At 42.3% G+C, this 23,648-nt stretch overlaps 1 protein-coding gene and 1 long non-coding RNA gene across 5 annotated transcripts; one reads left to right on the forward strand and one right to left on the reverse strand.

Annotated features, from left to right (window-relative positions):
- Positions 1–844: 844 nt before the first annotated feature.
- Cby2 (chibby family member 2) lies at positions 845–8,543 on the reverse strand. Of its 4 annotated transcripts, XM_070028431.1 has the most exons (3): positions 8,374–8,543; positions 7,670–7,750; positions 845–2,219 (listed from the first exon to the last, which is right to left on the reverse strand). In XM_070028431.1, exons 1-3 carry the CDS (start codon positions 8,446–8,448, stop codon positions 1,032–1,034), a joined length of 1,344 nt encoding a protein of 447 aa, XP_069884532.1. In that variant the 5' UTR covers positions 8,449–8,543; the 3' UTR covers positions 845–1,031. The 4 variants fall into 4 exon arrangements, with proteins under 4 accessions (XP_069884532.1, XP_069884533.1, XP_069884535.1 ...); XM_070028432.1 differs by lacking the exon at positions 7,670–7,750 and having other exon boundaries at positions 8,374–8,542; XM_070028434.1 differs by lacking the exon at positions 7,670–7,750 and having other exon boundaries at positions 8,378–8,462.
- Positions 8,544–8,892: 349 nt separating this feature from the next.
- LOC138831321 (uncharacterized) lies at positions 8,893–21,320 on the forward strand. Its single transcript, XR_011373238.1, has 5 exons — positions 8,893–9,030; positions 9,515–9,568; positions 10,483–10,616; positions 20,017–20,076; positions 21,259–21,320. It is a non-coding gene; the product is annotated as an uncharacterized lncRNA (long non-coding RNA).
- Positions 21,321–23,648: the final 2,328 nt, after the last annotated feature.

Raw genomic sequence — 23,648 nt, forward strand, 5'->3', positions numbered from 1 at the left:
GTAAACCATGATACAGCCAGACAATGGAATAGTATTCAGTACTCAAAAGAAATGAGCTATTAATGAAAAGACATGGAGAAACCTTAAAATGTTCATACAAGCCAGGTGCCAGTGGCTCACTCCTGTCATCCTAGCTACTCAGGAGGCTGAGATCTGAGGATCATGGTTCAAAGCCAGCCGGGGCAGAAAAGTCCATGAGATTCTTATCTCCAATTAACCACCAGAAAACGGGAAGTGGTGCTGTGGCTCAAGTGGTAGAGTACTTGCCTTGAGCTGAATAGCTGAGGGACAGAGCCCAGACCCAGAGTTCCAGCCCTGTGACCAGCAAAAAATAATTTTAAAAAAAAAATGCTCACACAAGGAAGCCAGTTGTATGACTCCAACTACATGACAGCTGAAAAGGGCAAAACTAGGTAGGCAATGACCGGTGGGTTGCCAGAAACTGAGATGAATAATGGGAACATAGAATGTGTAAGGCACTGATAAACTATTTAGTATAATATCACAGTGGTGGAGACTATGACATTATAGATACTATCTATTTGTCCGAACTGAAGGTATGACACCAAAACTGAGTCTTGATATGAGCAATAGAGTTCGGGTGATACTGAAGTGTCAAAGTGGGGTTTAGCACTCTATCACTTGAGCCAAAGCTCCATTTCCAGCTTGATGGTGGTTAATCGCAGACACCAGAGTCTCCTGGACTTTGCTCCCGGGGCTGGCTTCCACATCACCATCCTTAGATCTCAGCCTCCTGAGTAGTTTAGGATTCCAGGCATACGCCACTGGCACCAGCAAAACCATAAACATGTAAAAAAGCAAAGAAGGCAGAGGCACACACAGATACTGGCTGACCCCAGCCATGTTAGCCTTTATTGCTTCTAGGCATTAGGGAGGTGGCATGCCTCCACGAACAGACAACATACTGATGGGCGACAGGCGGGGAGGACCAGGGAGGACGGACGGACGGACAGAGGGATGGTTCCCTGGCCTGGTGGTGTTCTATCCCTGTCGACTGCGGGCAAAGGCTTTCAGACCCTGCCGGGCTTCTTGAGGTCCTTGTTCTTGGCCGGCATGAAGGCGTAGAGCTCCTCGATGAGCATCTCCATGCGGGCGGTGACCTCGGTCACCGTGTCGATGACCAGCCTCTGCTGCAGCTTGAGCTTGTTGTTCTCCCACAGGGCCTTGTTGTCGTCCTGGCAGGCCCGGTGCTCCTCCCGCAGCACGTGCAGGGCCCGGTTCTCCTCCTGCAGCAGCCGGTTCTCCTCGCGCAGGGCCTGCAGCGCCTGGCTCATCTCCCGCAGCAGCTGCAGCGGCTGCCCGCCGTCAGCCAGGCTGGGACCCACCTTGGCCTCCTCTCCCCCGGAAGGCCCGGACAGGTCACTGACCATCTCCCGCAGGGCCCTCAGCGTCTTAGCGTCCTCCTGCGGGGTGGAGGGCCCCTTGGACTCCTCAAAGGGAGAGGAGAGGCCTGGGCCTTGGTCTGGCATCAGCCCAGGACTGTGGGGTTCCTCGTGAGGAGACGGGGGCGCCTTGCTGTCCTCCCCGGTGGCCGCCTTGTCCTCCGCCTGGGCCCAGTAGGCCTGCCGCTGCTCCAGCAGCTGCTGCAGGGCGCGGTTCTCCTCCCGCAGCAGCTGGAGCGTGTTCTCCTTGCTGCGCTGCACCGGCAGGGCCGAGGCGTCCTTCTTCACCACCTCCTGGGACGTGGCGTCCTTGCGCGCCAGGGGCGAGGAGGCCCGGCTGTCCTCCAGGCCCAGCGAGGCCTTGTGCTCCTCCCACAAGACCTGCAGGATCTTGTTCTCCTTGCGCAGGGCCCGGTTCTCCTCGCGCAGGGCCCGGTTCTCCTCGCGCAGGGCCCGGTTCTCCTCCTGCAGCAGGTACTCCTTGGCCAGCCTCTTGTGGTGCAGCTTGTGGTGGAAGGAGGAGGACGGGGAGAAGTAAGGGGACTGCAGGCGGCAGTTCTCGTTCACCCACCGCCCGTCCTGGAAGACGAACATCTCGTCGCTCAACTGCACCCGGGGAGGGTTGTAATCCAGCTCCAGGTCGGCCTGGGAGGTGGGGCGATCCATAGGATCCAAAGGCATGGACGAGAAGCGGTTGAGCGGGTAGGAGTGCTGGCTGGCTACCCGGCGGCTCATGCGGGGTAAGGTGGCCTGCCGAGAGCAGCGAGGGACGGAGTACAGGTTGTGGAGCCTCAGTAAGGGCTCGGTTGTGCCCCTCTGTGGGAGAGAACAGGAAGCCTGGGGTCAGTCAAGGGAACTGGCCCGCCCGGGGATGCTGACCCCAGGGATGCCGATGGAGGAAGAGGCCGCGAGGACCACCCCTCCCCTCTGCCCCAGGAAACCCCAGGCTCGGGCCCGACCCTGGTGGTCGCTTCTGCCTCTTGGTAGTCCTCACCAGGACCCGTGCAGCTTTGTTCTAGAAAGATCGTGGAGTTAAAGGACCAAATACTGAACCACTAAGGGAACTCTAGGAGACTTACTAGACTAGGTTCTTGTGAGCTTCTAGTCACAATTTTTTTGTGGGGGGGATCCAGTGGTCAGTATGTGTTTTATGGGTGCTTCTTTTTAAAGACATCTTAATGAAGATGACTCGTGGACACCTTAATGAATATGATTCACATTCGGCATGCCTTAGCAAAGTGTATCGAACATAAAGCACATCGCTGCCATCTTCTGATTGAGAACCTTCAACGACTCTTTAGTACTGTGCTCCGAAGTCATTTTAAATAACAAAATCACCACTGAAATGTGCACACATTCAAAAAATGTGACACTAAACTGTAAGAAGGGAATTATTATCCTCTATGAGAATCCAAAGAAGAGACTCATCAGTTAGAGTCTGGTTGTCAGACAATACCATTCTATGCAGGTTTAAGAAAAGCCACATAAGTATTGTGGGGTTTGGGGCTATGACTCAAATGGTATAGTGCCTGAGTGCAGGACCCTGAATTCCAACCCCAGGCTGAAGCACGCACACGCATGCACATGCACACACACTCACACACAAGTACTATAAACATTGGTTCTGAACTTACAAATGTTAGTCTGTTGGGTAAATTCACAAATAAAATTTGCAAACAATGAGATCTACTGGCATAATGAAAGAGTAAAGATACCAACCTTATTATTATATGAAAGTAACATAACATTTTATCCATAAGTAGTTCAGTTTATCATTTTATAGAACCACAATAATATCAGCCCTTATTTAATAACGATCCTTTAGTATCAGCAAGTACTAAGTTAGCAGTCAAATCTCACCATTTGTCTCTTTTTTTTTTTTTTTTTTTTTTTGGTTGTGGGGCTTGAACTCTGAGCCTGAGCCCTGTCCCTCAGCTCTTCAGCTCAAGGCAAGTGCTCTACTACTTGAGCCACAGCACCACTTCTGGTTTTCTGGTGGCTTATTGGAGATAAGAGTTTCATGGACTTTCCTGCCCGGGCTGGCTTTGAACCGCAATCCTCAGATCTCAGCCTCCTGAGTAGCTAGGATTACAGGCATGAGCCACTGGCACCCGGCTCTTGTCTCATTATTTTTATGATTGCTTTGTTTTAATCAAAATCTAGTCTAGCTGAGCATCCAGTGAGGAATTGCTGTGATTTGTCTGTGGTTCCTTGAAGACTTTTAAATCATGCTATCCTGCTGCATTTGTTCTACTGTACATATTGAACCAGGTACCCAAGGAACTTTCAATTGTCTGCTCAAGGCATAAAACAGAACTTCAATATGTGGTAGACCCCTAACTCTGGATAACCAGGGTATTGAACTCTTGTCTTTTTGCACAGTCACCTTCTCTCACTCTACAGCCTTCTTCTCCACCTCTGTATAATGAAAGACTGGAAACATTACCTTAGGTGCCCTCTGAGCCTTAACTTTCTCTGGCTTAATGTGTCTAATGTTTATAAGATGGGCCAAGTACAAACTAGTTTGTACCCACAAGTGTCCTCCAACATTGGGAATGTTAATGGATTACTAAATCCTTACCAGGGAACTAAGTCCTTCCCTATGACTGGGCACTACTATTATTTTTCCTCTCTCTATTCTTCAGGACTAGGAATATAAGTAAGTCTAGGAACATAAATAAGTCCAGTGTGCCCTTATGGCTTAGCTGAACATTATGGTACATGCCTATAATCCAGGCACTCTGAGGCTGAGGCAGGATTGTTGCCATAGGGAAGGAGACAGACAGACAGACAGAGAAGCAGTCAGACAGAGACAGAGAGATAGAGAGAAAGCATTTTATCACTAAAATTTTAATAGTCATACATTTCCACTTCTATAAGAAAAAATGTCTTTTTAGCAAATACATAACTGAATTATTGAGGTGGGACTGAAGAGGTACTATGTCTATTTCTAGAAGTGAGAAAATTCAATGAAAATACATGAAATATAAAGGCAGTTTCAGGATGACAAGAATCATGATCCATCTTTGGGAAAACTGAGCCAAAATAAATTCTTTCCTATGATTCTGCCCCCCCCATTCCCCTCAGTTCCAGTCAGGGTCATCCAGATGTTGTCCTGAAAGGAACTTTTTCTTGGTCTTATAACCAAGAAATTCTTTAATCTAATCACATGCTCACTCAGAATATTATTATATCAATTTATTCTCTACAGTTGTGTCAAGGAATCAACTAATATTAATTTGGCCCACACTCCAAGCTCTTATATCTTGCTCCCAGGAATCTTCTAATTTGAAGGAGAAAAAATAAATCAGAGAATAAAGATGATGTCATATGTAGGAGTTTCAGCTAATTGTTTAACAAAGACTCTCCCGAAATCCTCCCGTGAACAATTACTCAGATTGGTGACAATGTGGGTATCATGGTGGGGAAGGGAGAAGTTCATACTTCTTGAAGAGCAAGCTGGAACAAAGGAGAAGGGGAAAGGGCACAATGAAGGAGGAAGAGAGCATTCATTCATATCTGGTATAGATCATTAATGATCTAGGGGTAGACAATATCTTAATAAAACTCATAGAGTGTACCCAATGGCAAAGTATGCATTCCTGCCTTAGACAACCAAGTATTACATCCTAGAAGGACTAGAAGATCCATTTGCTAGGGCAGGAAACAACTTTGATGCCTTACAAGGAATGTGCTGGAGGGAAATAGATCAGAAAACACAAATATTTAATGTGAGAGAAAAAAATAGGAAATCAATAAGGACAGAAGAGACTTAAAGGTGATAAGAACTAGTGAATTAGACGTGTTTACAGTATAATTGAGAAACTCAGATGCCCCAGTAGGAGAGGACCTGGGAGCCAGAGGTACCTCCTGGACACAGAGCTGAGCCTGTTCCCTTCCAGAATAAATGGTCCTCCACTCAGAATAAAGACGTGTGGGTTAGACACACAGAGGGAGTTTGTGGATGAGCAGACCAGAAAGAGGCAGACTCTCTTAAAAGAGATACTGAAGCTGGGCATGGTGGCTCACACCTGTAATGCTAGCTACCCAGGAGGCTGAGGACTGAGGATCAGAGTTCACAGCTAGCCTGGGCAGGAAAGCCCCTGAGACTCTAATTTTCAATTAATTACCCAAAAAAAACTAGAATTAGAGCTGTGGCTCAAGTGGTGGAGTGCTAGATTTGAGCAAAGACACTCATGGATAGTGCCTGGGCCCTGAGTTCAATCCCCAGGACACATACCAGTAAGAGAGAGAAGGGGAGACGGAGAGAGGGGGGAGGGAGAAAAGAGGGAGGGACAAAGAGGGAGGGAGGGAGGGAGGGGAGGGAGAGAGAGAGAGAGAGAGAGAGACAGACAGACAGACAGACAGACAGACAGACAGACAGACAGACAGAGACTATAGACACCACCTGGCCCAACCTGGTTGCCTAGCAGAGGCATTGGGCATTTAATTGGTTTCTGGCCCTAATTTCAGCTCTGTCTTTATTAGTGAGCTTCTCAACCCAATGTCTCCCTCACATTTGTGTGGTCCTCAACCTGTCATATACCACCATTCATTTTCTTCCTCTCATCATTTCTCAGATCAGTCCTTTCCCCCAAGCCGTGCATCATCTCGCTCAGGAAGCTCAGTGAGTGCCTTGGTCCCTTTTCACAGCCCTGCTTTCACTCAGATCGTTGTCCACATTCCTCCCCAAGAGGACCAGCCTCAGGCATCCTGCCTGACATCTACCTCTATGTCAGGTGTACCCAAAGCCTTACCTGACCAGATACGCACGGGCCTAGAGAGCAGAGGTCCCCTCATTCCCTCCCTGTCTGTCCTCTAAGACTCCAGCAGCTGCCCCAGGTCCTGCAGCACAGGATGCGGGCATGCCCAGAACAAGCTCTACCTTCTCAAAACATCTTTTCTCCTTCTCAACTACCAAACTGTTCCTGAGAGAGCAAGGGAAAGGGGAAAGCTGTACCAGGGGTAGATGGAAAAATCTTCCCAACCTTTCTATTCACATGACCACTTTTTCAAATCCTATTCTCACCCCTACACATTATGGCTGTCTCCCTCTACCTCTCCCCTAGTAATAATACAAATTTGTGTTTTCAACCCTCAGTGCTTCCAAAAGAAGCAGTTTGACAAGAGGAGGAGGGAGGAGGACGAGAAGGTTGTTTTCTGTGAGCTATGAAGCAACCATAGATACTATGTTCGCTCTCCGGAGTAGTGGTGGTCAACTGTGTATTTCAAGTAGAAGAAATGAGACCTAGACAGGTTCCTACAGCTTATCGTCTTCCTGTAGAATGGTCAGGGGAAGGTTATCTAATTTTCTGACTAAACTTATGAAGCTTATGAAGCTCAGCCAGAATATAGACAGACAAGTGGCTATCCCTTACAAAGTTACAAGGATAATGTGAAGACAAACATCTAGAATGTTTTCCTGTCTCCTCCAGAACAAATTTGTGGCCGTTATTACAATGATATATACAGAATGCCCACCGGTATCCTGTATATATCCCTGGACAAAGGTTTCCGGGAATTTTACCTCTGCACTGGCTCCCTCCATCTTATATTTCACCCCCTCTGGTTGCATGGCTGTGGTCTTCCAACAGGGCCTTAGGTGACTCTGGAGAAAGCAAGGTCACCCCTTTGTGACATAGCAGCAGTAGGAACAATCCAATCAAAATGACCCTGACAAGCTGCTTGCAGGAGACACCTGAGAACCTCCAGCCTGCCAGAATTTCAACAAGCTATTGGCCTGAAAATAAAACAAAGCGACTAACCACAATAACAAGATGTCAATCCTTCTCACTCCCTGATGGGTACATAGCAGGGCTTAATTTCTCAGTCCACATCTTGTCATCAACTCATTCTTGCCTGTATGATTTTCAATCCCCCAGTTTTAATTCTACCCAGAAATCCAGAATGGTTATCACAACCCAGAAGAAATCCAGAACGGTTATCACAATCCAGAAGAAATGTGCACACACAACAGCATGAAATGCTCTCACTTGAGAAAGATGGTTATTTCATAGTATCATAGACACTTGAAAGGTTAAGGTTGAAGGTCTTACCAGATCATTCTGACCCAGCTCTTTCAAGGCCAGAGGATCCCAAGGCCCAGAGGGGCTCCTCCCTTAAACACACAGCTAGGGGACAGTCGGCCACAATCAGAACTGAAGGACCTAAACTCTCTGTTCTACTGCATCTTGCTAGAGTGTCAAGAGGGGACGGTTTTTCTGGCTACTGACTGGTAGGTTGCATCCTTCTGCAATTATCCCTACCTGAAGTAGAACCACATTGATTGGAATTTCTAGGCTTTCAATTCTGGTATCTCTTTTTCTTGTATAATTTGGCCTCGTGTGCTGTGGAAGAGAGAAAATAAGAAGATTTCTGCTTCCCAGCCCATCCTCTGGACTTCAGCTTCTCACTTGAAGTACATAATGGCTTTCTATTCATCTATGCCCTTTATGAAGATCTGAGTCTGAAGGTACACATAGATATCTAAGAAGTATATTTTATTGGTCCCTGCATAGAAACTAAGACAGGTATTATAATCTATGTAAAATGCTTTTGAAAGTCCTTGAAATTCTGGATAGAGTGATACACAGTCATAATCCCAGCTACTCAGAGGCAGAGATAGGAGGAGGATGGCTTGAGGCCTGCCCAAGGGAGGGGAAAGTTAGCAATACCCCATCTGTTGGGGTCTGTACTCCTAGCAATGAGGACTTAGGTAGGAGGAATAGGATCTGGAAAAAAAATAGAAGATCATATTTAAAACAGAAATAAAACAAAGTTTAGGAGGTATGGCTCAAGTAATAGAGTGGCTACCTAGCAAGCCTGAGCCCCTGAGTTCAAATCCCAGTACCACCACACAAAAAAAGAAAAAGGAAAAAAGGAAAGAAAAAGCATGTCTTTGAAGCAGAAATGGCTAGACCTACTTCATTGTCCAAGACTATTATTTCTATCTCAAGTAAAAAAATCATACCAACGTGAGGTGCCAGGTATAGGTCCTATGCAGAACTTGGTCACCAAAACACTCAGAACATTCCAGAGGTGACATCACAAAGCAGTATGGTATTTTTCAGGGTTCATGGTTTCTTTCTGAGCATTACAGGTGGGCAAGAGGCATCTGACAGGCAGGAAGCATGTGCTCTGGCTGTAACCATATGGCTGCTCAGGGTCAATATGACACATAATAGGCCAAACATTAGCCTCTATTTGGTCACCTCAGATGCTTTTCTCAGCCTCACTACCAGGCTAGGCTGGCACTCCCATCCTCTCTCCAGAGATGGCCTCTTCTACCTGAAGTCAGAAGTTTTAGGAAGGGGAAAATGCTGTCACAGGAACAGACATCTAAACGTGCTTGTGATTACAGTTTCAGTTTGATAACTAACCAGGATGATTTCAATTACACACGTTTTTAAAGCGTTCTTTTCTTTTCTTTCCCTCCTACTTCCTCCCCTCCCCTCATTCCCTATGTGAGGGAATTCAAAAATGTCCTTTCATCTCCAAGTCAGGTCACCATGCTGATCGCAGAAGTGAAGGGACATTCAGAGCAGGCAGGAGGACACTTTAGAGGCTCACACCAGCACCCAAGTCCACCTTCCAGCATGCAATCACAGCTCAGCATGCACATCTGGAGGTCAGTGCTCCTAGGCTTTTCTATAATAACCTTCTCCCCTGCCCCCTTGAACCTTGCCCCCTTGGACTGGACTTCTGAGATAATTAATTCTAACAGTCCTCATTTTGCCTGAAAAATTAATAAACCTTTATTTCCTTTTCTCCAAGACCCTGATCTCATTATTTGTGAATTGGCATTGAGTTCAAGAGACCAGATTTTCAAAACACCACCAACTGAACTAAATCCAGACTCAGGGGGGATATGCTGTTTAGGCATTTTCTGTGCTCCTTGGGTATCCTACAATCCTATTTGTCACTAGCTTCCTGGAGTTCAGATCAGGTGCAAGTTAGGGACTAGTCTGACAAGACCGCTAGATGCCAAACTCAGTCTAGAATTCCTGTACTTCTGGCACTGAATTGTGGATGTGAATTAGGGGTTCCACCCATCCCTTCCTTGGCTAAAACTACTCAAAGACTACAGGCAAACATTTTACCTATGATTACAGCTTTATTATAAAGAGAACAACTCAGTGACTGCACAAGAAGAGATATTGGAGAAGGTAAAGCCCCTCACCCTTTAAGCTTGTCCATTTGCTTATCAACCAGGAGGCTCTCTGAACCCTGTTGCTTATTATTTTTGTATTTTTTTTGTTCTAGTCATGAGGCTTGAACTGAGTCTGGGCTCTATCCCTAAGCTTATTTGCTCAAGGCTAGTACTTGGTCACCTGAGCCATACCTCTACTTCTGGCCATTTGGTAGTTAATTGAAGAAAACAGTCTCACAGACTTTCCTGCTTGAGCTGGCTTTGAACTGTGATTCTCACATCTCAGCCTCTTGAGAAGTTAGGATTACAAGTGTGAGCCACCAGTGCCCAGCATTAACCCTATTGTTTACAAGAGAGCGAGTTGGAAAGATTTTATTACATAGAGGTGATTGATTAAATCATTTGTCCATGCCGGGCACCCGTGGCTCACTCCTATAATCCTAGCTACTGGGAGGCTGAGATATGAGGATCACAGTTCAAAGCCAGCTCGGGCAGGAAAGTCCACGAGACTCTTATTTCCAATAAACCACTAGAAAACCGGAAGTGGTGCTATGGCTTAAGTGGTAGAGCGCATGCCTTGAGCTGAAATGCTGAGAGATAGCACCCAAGCCCAGAGTTCAAGCCCCATGACCAACAACAACAAAAAAATCATTTGTCCACTGATAATTTAATTCAATCTCTACTCCCTTTTTAGGAGGTGTGGTTACTGAAAATTCCAACTCTCTAATGATCTAGTTGGTTTCCTGGCAACTACCACGCATCCTCAGAGTTGTGCCATTCACACAAACTAAAACATCAGAAAATTCCAAGGGGGCACTATGCCAGGAACCAAAGACAAAAGGCCACATATTATTATGTGTAGAAGCTGCATAAAGACCACAATGCTCAATCCCTCTGATCTGAAATCAATCAATTCCTTCAACTCTATAGCTTTGGTGACAGCCTTCTTATTCATCCTGAGATTCTTGTTACCCAGAAAGCCCTAATTCTGCATTATTGTGCCACTGAGGATGGAAAAGGGACAACAGCTCCAAAGACACTGAAATTGCCTACCCCCATTAAAGGTACGGCTTACTTTAGTAGAATTCAATATACAAGAATGCAAAGAGATAGCTTCAGAAAATATACTATACAGAAAATCCAAGAAGATGACTAATTGTATTAGCAATATGGGTTAAACAGAGGAACTTTGATTTTTTTTATTGTGGTTACAACTTATAATGATATGTTTGCTATCTCAACTGCCTTTAAATGTACAGTTTGATAATGGTGAGTATATTTACATCATTGCATAATAGATCTCCAGCACTTTTTCATCTCACAAAACTATAACTTTATTATCTTTAAGTAGTTGTACAAAAGGTTGCCATTTAACAAAGCAGTTTACAAATATAGTGCATCTTGATCAATACCCTCCCTTTCAATATTATCACCATGCCTCCCAATAGACTCCTTCACGTACTTTTCTTAATATACATTAAGTTCTTTTTTTTTTTTTTTTTTTGGGTCCGGTTGTGGGGCCTGAACTCTGGGCCTGAGCGCTGTCCCTCAGCTCTTCAGCTCAAGGCTGGCGCTCTACCACTTGAGCCACAGTGCCACTTCCGGCTTTTTTCTTCTTGCTTATATGGTGCTGAGGAATCGAACCCAGGGCCTCAGGCTTGCAAGGCAAGCGCTCTACCACTGAGCCACCTTCCCAGCCCATATACATTAAATTCTCTACTGCATTCTCCCCCACTTCTCCTCCTCCTTTGTCTACTCCATTCCCCTTGGCTCCACCTCACCCCTTGAAAGTAGCCTTTTCCTGGTGCTTATTTTGTTGGGCTTTGACTTTGCCTTTCCAAGGAATTACACTATTTGAGTTCTCCCTTGAATCTGCCATATTTCAGCTAATACATTTGTAAACACTTGCATAAAAACCAACGTATTTATTTATGGGTTATAGATTAATTCTAGCTTCTGTTTTTGCCTCTCCAGGCCTGACATATTTCACTTAATCTTCATGTAATGTAATTTTTTCCAGTCTTTCTATTTCTTTACAACTGGTAAAATATCACTCTTTAATGGATAAATAAAATTCCATTGTATATATAGACCATATTTTCATGATCCATTAGTCCATTGAGGGACATCTGGTATGATTCCATACCTTGGCTATGGTGAATAGTGCTTCAATGAAGGCAGTTGTGCTGGTGGCTTTACTATAATCTGATTTATGATCGTTTGGATTAATGCTCAGCAGTGGAATTGCTGGGCCCTAGAGGAGTTCTATGTTTAGGTTTTTGGGGAACCTCCATACTGCTTTCCAGAGTGGCTGAACAAGTTTGCATTCCTACCAACAGTGTAATAGGGTTCCCTTTTGGCCACATCCTTATCTGTTATTTGTTTTCTTGATAATTCCCATTCTAACTGGGGTGAAGTAGAATCTGTGCTGCTTTCATTTGCATTTCCTATATAGCCAGAGATATATAATTCCCATTTAACATTAATTTTCTCACTTTTCCCCAGACCACAGCCCTTGGCAATTATCTTTCTATGTTCTATTTTATGATTCATATGTTTCATATGAATGTAATTATAGAGTGTCTGATTATGACTGGCTCATTTTATTTAGCTGAATGGCTTCAAGGTTCACATATGTTGCAGCATATGATTTTCCTTACTTTTTCCAGTACTGAGTTTTGAATTCAGGGCCTTTCGCTTACTAAGACACTCTACTATTGAGCCATGCCTCCAGATCATTTTTTGCACTGACTAACTTTGAGATAGAACCTTGCTTTTCTTGCACAGGCTCACACCTGGACTGCAATATAGCTGCTTTATACTTCCTGTTATAGCTAGGATGACAGGCATATGCCTTTGAGATGGTGTCTCATGACGTTTTTGTCTGTTGTTTTTTGTTTTGTTTTAATTTTACCTGAGCTGGCCTAGAACCACTATTCTCCCTATGTCTGCCATCTGCCTAGCCAGTATGACAGGTATTTTCCACTACACTCAGTTCTTGGTTGAGAAGGTATTTCTCGGCTGTCCCAGAACTACAATTGTCCTGATCTCAGCCAGGAGATATATATATATATATATATATATATATATATATATATATATATATATATATATATATATAATTATGGCTAACATATATGCCATATTTTATTGTTTCATTCATCCTTTGATAAATACTTGGATTGTTTCTATCATTTAGCTGCTGTTCTTCAATGACTTTTGAATTCTTTTGGACATATCCCTATAAATGGAATTGCTAAATCACAGAGCAGTTTAATTTTTAATGTTTGGAGGAACTTGTACACTATTTTCCATCACAGCTGCATCATTTGATAGCAGACGAATTTCAGTTTTTCCACATTATTGCCAACATTGGTTTTCTTTCTAGAATTTAGGAAAACAATTCAATCTGCCCTCATACACACTTCTCACAGACGCGTGAACACAGGAGCTTCTGTGCAAAACACAGGGAAATGAGGCTATCACCACGATGGAAGCTGGGAAGGGCTCCCCTCACAGAATTCCTCACTCCCCTTGTCACAGAGAGAGGAGATGGGTGTTCCGGCTGTGTAAGGACTTGTTTGCTTGTTTATAGATTGATTTTCTTTTTTTGACATTCAAAGGAGAAGCATTTTAACCTGGCCACCCCAGTCCTGGCCTCTGCAGTGGCCTATTAGCGGGGATATTTCCTCATGTGTAAGACATACACATCCCTAACCCAGTTCCTTGCACTCATGCTCCAAATGCTCATTATTACTCAGATTAGCACCATCATCAATCATCCACATTCCACCAGCATCGCAATAGGTGGGCACTACACAGAACACAGGCATAGATATGCCCCATGGGTTTCCAATCTGAACAGACATGTAGAGCAGAGACACAGGAAAGGGCAAGCATGCACCTGAGGCTCCGCAGGCTACTCCTGCCTGCCAACTGTATGATGATATATCATATGGGGAAATCCAACAGGCAAGAGGATCGATCAAAGAGACCCCAAGGCTCCTGCCATTCCCTAGAATCACCCAAACTGCAGAAAAGATGGGCATTAGGATTTACTTTAATCTCTCTCAGCTTCACATTTGTAGACAAAGGGATCAGAAAGTCAGTGAGTGTAGTTATCCTGATCCTCACCATCTCTATTGCATAAAGTGACTGGGAACATTGGTTATGTTCTCCATTTAGGGCAGAGGGAAGCTCTATCAGAGAAAGCTGAGTCCAGCAAAGTCTTAGGCCAAGCTGCCCCTGGACAGCCTGATGGTCTTCTGAGGAAACAGAAAGCAGCAGGCAGAAAGTAAAAGCTGCCAATGTGCCTACCGGACAACAAATAAAGACCAACAGATAGAAATGCCTCAGAGAGGAAAGAAGTAGAACAATTGAATGGCAGTTTTCAAGGGGCAGCCAATTAAGGTTGTTACAAGATACAGTAATAACTCCTGTTTTCAGGAAGAATGGAGGAACTAACGGAGGTAGACGATGTTGCAAGGTAGCGTGAGTGACACTCTGAAGTTCCAGAGTGTAAATCCCACTTGGTGAGATCAGAAAAGAGAACATCTATAAGATAGATCCCCAGAGGAGAGGTAAAATCCACACTTGAATGTCCCCAGAGCTGTGCACAACCCTTGTGAAATTTTCCTTCTCAATTCAGGAGCTGATGCCCCTCATGCCCTGACTACTAAAATATTGAATAAACTGTTCACTTAACCCAAAAGGAAGGCCCTCTCAGAAGATATCCAGGAGAAAAGACAGTCTCTAGGTAATGTTCCTTTAGTTTGGAAAAGGTCAAAAGAGGTAGCTAGGCAGATCTCTGCTCCCACTCTGAGATGATAATTGGCATTGTCACCCAAGGATGGGCATTCTGAAGAGGCAGGTGAATCTCTACTTCATTTCTGACAAAAATTGAAGGCTTTGTTTATTAGGACTATAATCATGACTTATGCAATTGTATACATTTCAATTTAACTGAAATGAAAAATCACCAAGTTAATTGCATGTGTAATCATGTAAATGAATTGCCAATTATTATGCCTTAATGATAATGGAATGCTTTCCAAATAGCACATGATCTCTGAATAGTGTCATAATGGTTAAAATATTTTTTCAGGAAGTAGTGAGGAGTCTGGAAAGGTGGCTCAGTGGTAGAGCGCTTGCCTTGCATGCATGAGGCCCTGGGTTCTATTCCTTAGCACCATATAAGCAAAAAGAAAAAAGCCAGAAGTGGCGCTGTGGCTCAAGTGGTAGAGCGCTAGCCTTGAGCTGAAGTGCTAAGGGACAGCGCCCAGGCCCAGAGTTCAGGCCCACGACTGGATCCAAAAAAAAAGGAGTAATAAGGGCCCAGAACATCACTATCCCGAATACTATAAAGACACCTGCGCATCCACGTTCATTGCTGCACTAATCACAATAGCCAAGTTATGAAACAGCCCAGATAGCCTACAATAGAAGAGTGGTAGCTATACCCAATGTGGTACCTATATACAATGCAGTTTACACAGCCATTAGAAAGAACAAAAAATTATGTCATTTGCAGAAAAATGGATGGATTTAAAAACAAATCATGTTAATTGAGGTAAGCAAAACTCAGAAGACAAATGGCATGTGTTTTCTCTCAAATGCAAAAGCTAATTTACACTGGAACATGATAAATTATACAGGCATTCATACACAGAAACCAAAGGAAGATAGTCTTAGGAGAGAAACACAAAGATGCAATGCCTGTCTGCATCTGACCATATAAAATAATACTTACCAAAATGAATACCAAGAAATGAAAACAAGAGCTTTTTTCTTTGTTACTGTGTTTTATTTCTTTTCTTTTTGCTCATTTATCTGTCTTTGAGAAGGTAAAGGGGCACAGAAATGGAAGGACAAAGGGTGAACAAATGCAGTTGATACTCACTAGACACTACGTTGAAAATGAACTACACAATTGTGGGTGAGGATGGGAGGGAACAACTGGAAGACAGCAAAGGAAGGGGTGACACTGTCCAAAAAGAAATGTACTCATTACCTGACTTATGCAACTATAACCACTCTGTATCACCTTTATAATAGCAATTTTAAAGAAAGGAGTTATAAAGGGTCAGGCACTGGTAGCTGGTGTCTGAGATCTGAGGATCACAGTTCGAAGCCAGCTCAGGAAATTACAATGAGACTTTTTTTTTTCATTATTTAGAGAATACTTTATTAGTTTCTGTAATCAAACCCACATAGATAAGACCTTACATATTTAATACAGTGCGTTTACCCCTGTACAAATGGAAAAAAATTAAGTTTAACATTTCTAGACCAATATGGCTATTAATTTCTGTACAATGCCAACTCAACACGGTAAACTGAGATACTTTTTCCAAAGTTGACAGCACAGCTAAAGTTTCCAAAAATTCAAATTATATATATGTATATATATATATTTATATTTATATAAAAGACCAATAATAGCAGTATGTTATGCATCAATAGCAGCAACAGCTTTTCCAGGTTCTGCAGTCATCTGAACAAAATTAGACATCCAGCACATCCATTAATAAAAAGAAAAAAAAAAAGATAAAAAAACAAAACCCCAGAAAAATGCGAAGTTCTGTTACTGTTGTGGTACCTGGCACCATTTTTTTTATTAACTTCTCAATCATCATCTGGAAAGAAAACATTCTTGAGTAACATCATTAAAAACAGCTCTGATAAAGCACAGTCACTACTACGTATCATAAAGCAGGTACAAGGTATTTATATTCACAGAGAGATGATACAGTACTGTCCTACGTCTATAATACTAGAGGATACAATTAATTTTTAATTAAAAAATTAAAAGACTTGATTCTACTTACAATGAGACTTTTATCTTCAATGAACCACCAAAAAAAATCTAGAAGTGGAGCTCTGGTTCAAGTGGTAAAGCACTAGCCTTGAACTCAAGGACAGTGCCCAGGCCCTGAGTTCAAGCCCAAGGACTGGCACAAAAATAGTAAAGAGGGCTCAGGTGGTAGAGCCCCTACCTACCAAGGCTTAAGTAGCCTAGTACCCCATAAAATGTATATTTTTAAAAAATAACCCGGTAAGTCCCATTCAACTGGAAGAATGGGCCTAAGATTATATTTGCCTCATACTAAGGAAGGACAAATTCTTCAGGTCACCTGGACAAAGGTGTCAAAGGGATGGTTCAGAAGCCCATGTTCTAAGTCAGATGCCTGGAATTGTGTTTCTACCCCTAGCTAACTATATGCCTCTACCCCTGGCCTTGGTAAACCTCATGTCTTGGTGATAGAATGAGCATATTAGTTCTTGCAACTTGATGATGTGTGAGAACAAAAGTAGACAACACAAAAGGCAAAGTACTTCATAACCCTGGTGGGTAGGCTTTCCCACAGTGGTTGTCAGTAAATAGTTCTTTATAGAAAAGCTCAGACTATGTGACATACTATTAATAAACACCTGAATAACATTTCTTGAGTGCAGTGCTTGGGATGGAGATAAGGAAAAGAAAAGAGGAAAACTAGATACCATCCTTTGTTCTCCAACTAGCAGAGTTCTGGGAACAAGATAGATGAAGGTAATAATAGCAATACTTGCTAAGGATTTCCTATGTATCAGATACTACCACAGACTTTAAGAATCACTTTATCTTCTCAACAATTCTGCAAGATAGTATTTTTACCTACTTAGCCTCACTTTACAAATGAAGAAACTGAGGCACCATAGTACATAACTTGCCTGAAATCACTAACTTGCCTGAAGTTAGGAAGTATTAGACCAAGAATACAAGTCCTAATTCTGCAACTTTAACACTGCCTGTAGTGCAGAAAGAGAGAATTCCTGGCTTAAAGTCAAAGTCCTGAATTGGAATCATCCTGACTGTAGCTATACCCATCATACTCAGTCTCCTCATTTGTAAAGCAAATTAATATTCCTCACTGAACAGTTTGTTAGAATCATGACAATTCTCCCATCCTTTGTACTATGCCTACCATGCAGTAGATATCTTTAAAAAAGTTTTCATTCATTTGAATCTGTATATGCGATTAGTGTTTATAAAACCAGAATTTCTTTCAGCTACAGATGCCCTGCTGAGCACTAAATATGCTTTAGATTTGAGCTTAAAACTAGTCCTAATTCTTTAAAACATTACCAGGGAATTATATATAAATATAGCCAATCTAAAAATCAGTGTATTATAAAAATCCTTTCATAGTAAATCCTATCAATAAAACATTTTAGCATGAATGCCTACAGATTTGTTTATTTCCTAACTTAGAATTCTGATGCTTTTATTGTCACATATTATTATAATGTGCTCAGCACAAAACATACTCAAAAATGAAGTTAACCGCATGAACAAGGATGAAATAAATGTTGATTTAAGGTAGGCATCTCATGGACTTTCCCACGTAGACTGACTTTGTACCACAATCCTCAGATCTCAGCCTCCTGAGTTGCTAGGATTACCGCCATGAGCCACCAGCACCCAGCTATATTTCGATTTTTGAAGTATTCATTGGAAGATTTTTGACAAGTAGCTCAAAATCCATCCCCAAATGGAGATGGTGGCTCACTTCTGTAACCCCAGCACTAATCAGAGACAGGAAGACCCTGGGTTGGAGGCCATAAAGGGAGATCCTATCTCAAAAACAAACAAAAAACACTACAGGTTAGAAATTTATCTTTCCAATTTTCATTTTACCTATTTATGTCAATAAATGCACAGATTAATGGAATATTTTCAAACATCCATTTTCAAGATACCTTTGCTGAATATTTCTTTCAGTAAAGCAACCATTACTGATTCCCTCACTCATTGTTAAACAATCATCTTTATCAAAAAGACAAAACAAAAAAATGGGACTGTTTCCTTCTTAAAATGATTCCTAGACACATCTCTGCTTAACAGACAGCTGTCACACCAAGAAAAGATCAGCAATTTTGCAGCATGTGTCCTTAAGATTTGACTGTATGCCAGGCGCTGATGACTTACACCTATAAGCCTAGCTACTCAGGAGGCTGACATCTGAAAATTGTGATTTGAAGTCCTCCCAGGCAAGAAAGTCCATGAGACTCTTATATCCAAGCAACTACCACAAGAGCCAGACAAGGAGCTGTGATCCAAATGATAGAGAACTAGCCTTGAACACAAAAGCTCAAGGATAGCACCCAGGCCCTGAATTAAAGTTCCAAGAGAAGCACACATATTTACACATACACACACACACACACACACACACACACACACACACACACACACACACACACACACACACACACACACACACACGTTGACTATAAAATTCTCAATGGTAAGGAAAATCTTCCATGTCTTTTTCTTGGTATCAAATGTTTCAAACATCACGAACTTCATTCTGTTCCTTTATTGAAATCTGATAAATTGCCTCCATGAAATGCCATAGCTTTCTGTGTTTCTGGCTTCTACTGTTCTGCAGCACTTGTTTGAATACATTTCTGGGAGTATTTATTTTAAAAACACACAGTGAACAAATTTCACTAGGAACACTCTCCTCCCCATGCTCTTACCTCAGTATCCTCTTTGAATTCTAGTCAAAGCAGCCCAGCTAACGTCATTTCAACCATTGTCCTGTAAAACATTGTCTCTAGTAGTGAAGTTATTTATATTTGCAAACACGTCTTTCCTGGCATGTTTTCTATAATTGGTTTGTAAAAGAGCAGCACTGTGTATATTTTATTATCAAAGTAGAATCTACATCTGTATTTCAACCAGCTATATATAACAAGCCCCTTTGTGATTTATTTCTCTACTCATTTCTTCCAAGTTTTCTCCGCATCTACCAGCAACATTTGCTAGCAAAGAATGAATATTAATTTCATTCAATCATTCCAAAAGGATTTAGTAGAGTACTGGGTCTGAGTCAGCCACCATTCAGTGTGCTAAGGAAGTAACGAACCAAATAAAGGTTTCATAGAGCTACGTTACTATACAAGAAGACAGATGATAAGCAATTTTTAATCAAATACAATTATCCCCCAGTATCCAGGATACAAAAATTCCTGAATGCTCAAGTTTCCTATAAAAACAGAAGTAGTAAATAAATTAAAAAATTAATATAAAATGGAATAGTGTTTGCATTCTTTTTGAGGGGGGGTGGGGGTCCGGTGGTGGGGCCTGGGCGCTGTCCCTCAGCTCTTCAGCTCAGGGCTAGCACTCTACCACTTGAGCCACAGCGTCACTTCCGGCTTTTTTCTTTTTGCTTATGTGGTGCTGAGGAATGGAACCCAGGGCCTCATGCATGCAAGGCAAGCGCTCTACCACTGAGCTAACTTCCCAGCCCTATTGTTTGCATTCTAATCTACCCACACCCTTCTATATATTTTAAATCACTTGTAGATTACTTATAAAGCCTAATGTAATGTTAATACAATGGAAATAGTTACCAGTTTGTGTTGCTTTATACATTTTCAATGCAGACTCAATTTTTCTTCTGAATGTTTGTTGCATAGCTCATTGACTCTATAGATGTGGAACCAGCAGACATGGAAAGCCAGTTTTATATGACCAGGGTGAGTACTCTAAAGAAATTGCAACAGGCCATTCGGACAGAGGGCAATAGGCTAGAAATGGACCCACACAGTAAAGGTAAAAGGAGGAGACTTCAAACCCTTCTGTACAAGTCCAGTAATCCTAACTACTGAGGAGGCTGATTTCTGAAGGTTATGGTTCAAAGCCAGCCCCCTCCAATTAAGCATTACCAAAAAAAAAAAAAAAATCTGAAAGTAGAGCTCTGGCTCAAGTGGTAGAGTGCACTCGCCTCAAGGACAGTGCCCAGGCCCTGAATTCAAGCTCCAGGACTGTCAAGAAGAAGAAAAAGGAAAAGAAAGAGTCTATACATATTTTAAGGAAAAAGAACAATGATACTTGTTGATGGATTTGTCCAAGAATCAGAGACCATAGAGGTAGAGTGCTCCATGGCTCCAGTCGAGGCACTTAATAAAGGGCCATGTAGTCTTTTTTTGGCAACAGAGAAGACAATGGATGGGAGCAAGGCAAGCATAAAAGATGCAGAGCTCAATTTGGACACATTAAGTTCTAGAAGGCTGTGAATATCCAAGCCAAAGTGTCTAAAAACCAGTCACTTGTAAGAATCTGCAGTTACAGGGAAGCATTTGCAATAGAAATATAAATCTGGAGCTTGTCAGTGTGTAAATGGTATTAAAAGCCTTGGCACTGAATTTTTTCGTACATTATTTCACATATATTTATTGCAGGGGAAAGAACAAGTATTCTCCTGGATAGTAACTCCTTTTTATTCTACTATTCTACTATTAATAAGAGGCCTCAAAAGGAGCTCTAAACATCCCCAATTCCCCTTATTAATATCTTTAGGATATTACATTAAATAGTAAATAATGATTGAAAATGATGGCAGATCTCTTCATTGTTTTTTCATATCATGATGACTTCACACTAGTATTTCAAGACCACACAGCTTATGAGGGCCATTGCTACTGACAATGGGTATAAATTTGTATTTGTACAGCTACTTAGCAATTTCCCTGGAAAAGAGCTCTGGAAGTGAATTCACCCCTAGGGCCTTTTCTCTTGCCTACTTTTACTTGTCTTATTATTGCAGTTTACCTTGGCCACTTCAGAGATTCTCCTAGGCCATGTGTCCATTTCGTGGTAAAGAGGCTTGTTAAGACCAGATGCCATCATCTAACCATTATCCATTTTACTTAACACAGATGACTGCTATCCATCACTGACATACAAAAAAGAAAAAGAAAAAAAGGAAAGATGATCCCCACCTAATCCTCGAGGAGTTTGTTTTATCTCAGGACACTCCTCTTACAAAAAGGAACACTTCAAGCCTCATGAAGGAGCTGGGACATAGCCCATGTATTATGGATTTAGTAAAGCTTGGTTTCCTTCTGCCTTTTAAACTAAAAGGAATTGGAAAATTGCAATTTTTTTTCCTTACATCTTTGTGGGCCACCTTCTTTTGTGGCATGGAATAGTCACATTCTGTTTGGTGAAATCTTTTCACAGGTAAAACAGGGGATGAATGAGACTGGTTTAGACAGAATGAGGACTGGCCAGAGTTCTGAGCTAACGGAATTTCCCTCAACACCTCAATTATCAGATACCCAGTGACACAGAAGAATGAAGGAGCAAGTTGAGACCCTAAGCTTAAAAATGAAAACATTAAAAAGCCAAAGTATCTTATTAAATTTTAAAGATTTGCCTAGGGACTATTTAAAAATTAAAACTCTGATAATTTTCTTTCAAGAAGTAATTGCCATGAAGTTGTTTGTGTAGGCTGGTCAAAACTTTACTGAAAAATACCACTGTCATGTCATTTTGTGACTTCCTTAGTAACACTAGCTATCCACAGTGCATTGAAAACTTAAGTTTACTACCTTAAATTTTACACCTAATATTTTAAAAATCGAGAGACCTTTATTCTAAATTTATTTAGAATCTAGAATTTTATTTTGCACTTTATCTGAGATGGAAAGCTTTGGGTTTTGCTCAGCATCAAAACAAGCAGAAAAACACAGTCAATACAAGATAAAGCTCCATGAATTCCATGGTGAGAATGAGATTTGCAATGCTGATGAGTATGAATGACCGCTCCCTCCCCCGGCCCCCAAACTTGCTGGTTTCACCTTGCTTGGCAGCTAATCAAAACAGACAGGTCCCTAAATACAGTGCCACCTCCCTAGGGCACCCTTTTTCTGTGAATAACAAGTTAGTCACAGAAACCCAAGCTTGCAGGCACATTGAATACAGCAGCCAATGCTCAATCACTTGAAGTGTATTAGCCAGCACTCAAATTAGCCACCTCAAATTAGTTCAACGCCAGTCCCATGTGTCTAGGTGACTCTCCACTGTAAGATGGATTGGTTGGGTTGGACCATTAACAGTAATGATCCACCAAATGGCCCAAAGTTGACCACTAATCACGTTACTGAATAGACAAGTTGCTCACTCCCAAGGCCTGCATAGAATCACAGAGAAAACTGCAACTAACCCAAGCTCAGAATTTGTCAAAGGGAGGCAGAAGAGGATGAGAAATGAACTGTGTATTTTTTTAAGGAGCAAAGATACAATTCATTTGAGAGAATTTCCCTGAAGATAAAGGAACTATGTAGAACCCTTTTAAGGCAATGGGATGCCTTCACGCTTTCTCCTGTCACTAAAATACCACCTCCTACCAGAATTCCTCATGGTCTTGTCACTTCTCCTTGCCTGGGGGAATTTATGTGGCTTGGTGAACTTGGCAAGTCAAGAACCAGACCCCTGCTTTGGAAAGAATAAGTAGAAGAACCATCTGGCTGGGTTCAACTCTGAACTTAGCTATGGATCTTGGACAAGTTTTAAAAGGGAATTAAAATGGTCCTTTATGAATGTGGCCCATATCTTTTCCATTGGTCTTTCCAGATTGGCTCTCCACCCTTCCCTACCTCAGGAGGCCGACCTGTATGTGACAGATGCCCTTGTCCGCTGGCTTACGGATAGGTCTGGTTGGGAGTAGGGGGAGCTGGAAAGAGAGAGGAGAGTGGGAAGAAAATGAGGCAGGGTATTATTCCCTTATTCTCCCCTGATGGGGTCATTTTGACCTGGCTTTGTCCTTACCTAAAGTCACATCTCCCATAGAAGTGCCCAACTGTAGTGACTTCTCTCCTTTTGGGCTTCTCTAATCATTACTTCTCTCTCCCTCTGACTTTAGGGTGGTAAACATCCAGCTGCTATACCCTCCAGCTTCAGGGCTAGACCTTCAGATGTAGGAAACAGAAAGTTGTTTCCTAGGCCTACAGCTTTATAGAGGCTCTCAATGAGGCAACGGTCCTCAAGTAATTCTATTTCAGTTTTCCCTGTGTGTCCTGTTGACACCCTAAGAAGCTTCTGTGCAATTGACAGTCTAGGATCTACCAGATATCTTTAGAGAGATAGAATATATGTCTTTCAGAATCCTAGGGCTGAGGTAGAAAGTCAATTTTTTCATGATTCCTAGACTAATAGAGTCCCAGAAGAAAGCAAGTGGCTATCATGATTTAAGCTCAATCCAAGCCAGGCGCTGGTGACTCACACCTGTAATCCTAGTTACTCAGGAGGCTGAAATCTGAGGATC

The sequence above is a fragment of the Dipodomys merriami genome, unplaced genomic scaffold (genome assembly GCF_024711535.1).
Source record: "Dipodomys merriami isolate MVZ:Mamm:240054 unplaced genomic scaffold, mDipMer1.0.p SCAF_192, whole genome shotgun sequence".
Lineage (NCBI taxonomy): Eukaryota > Metazoa > Chordata > Mammalia > Rodentia > Heteromyidae > Dipodomys > Dipodomys merriami.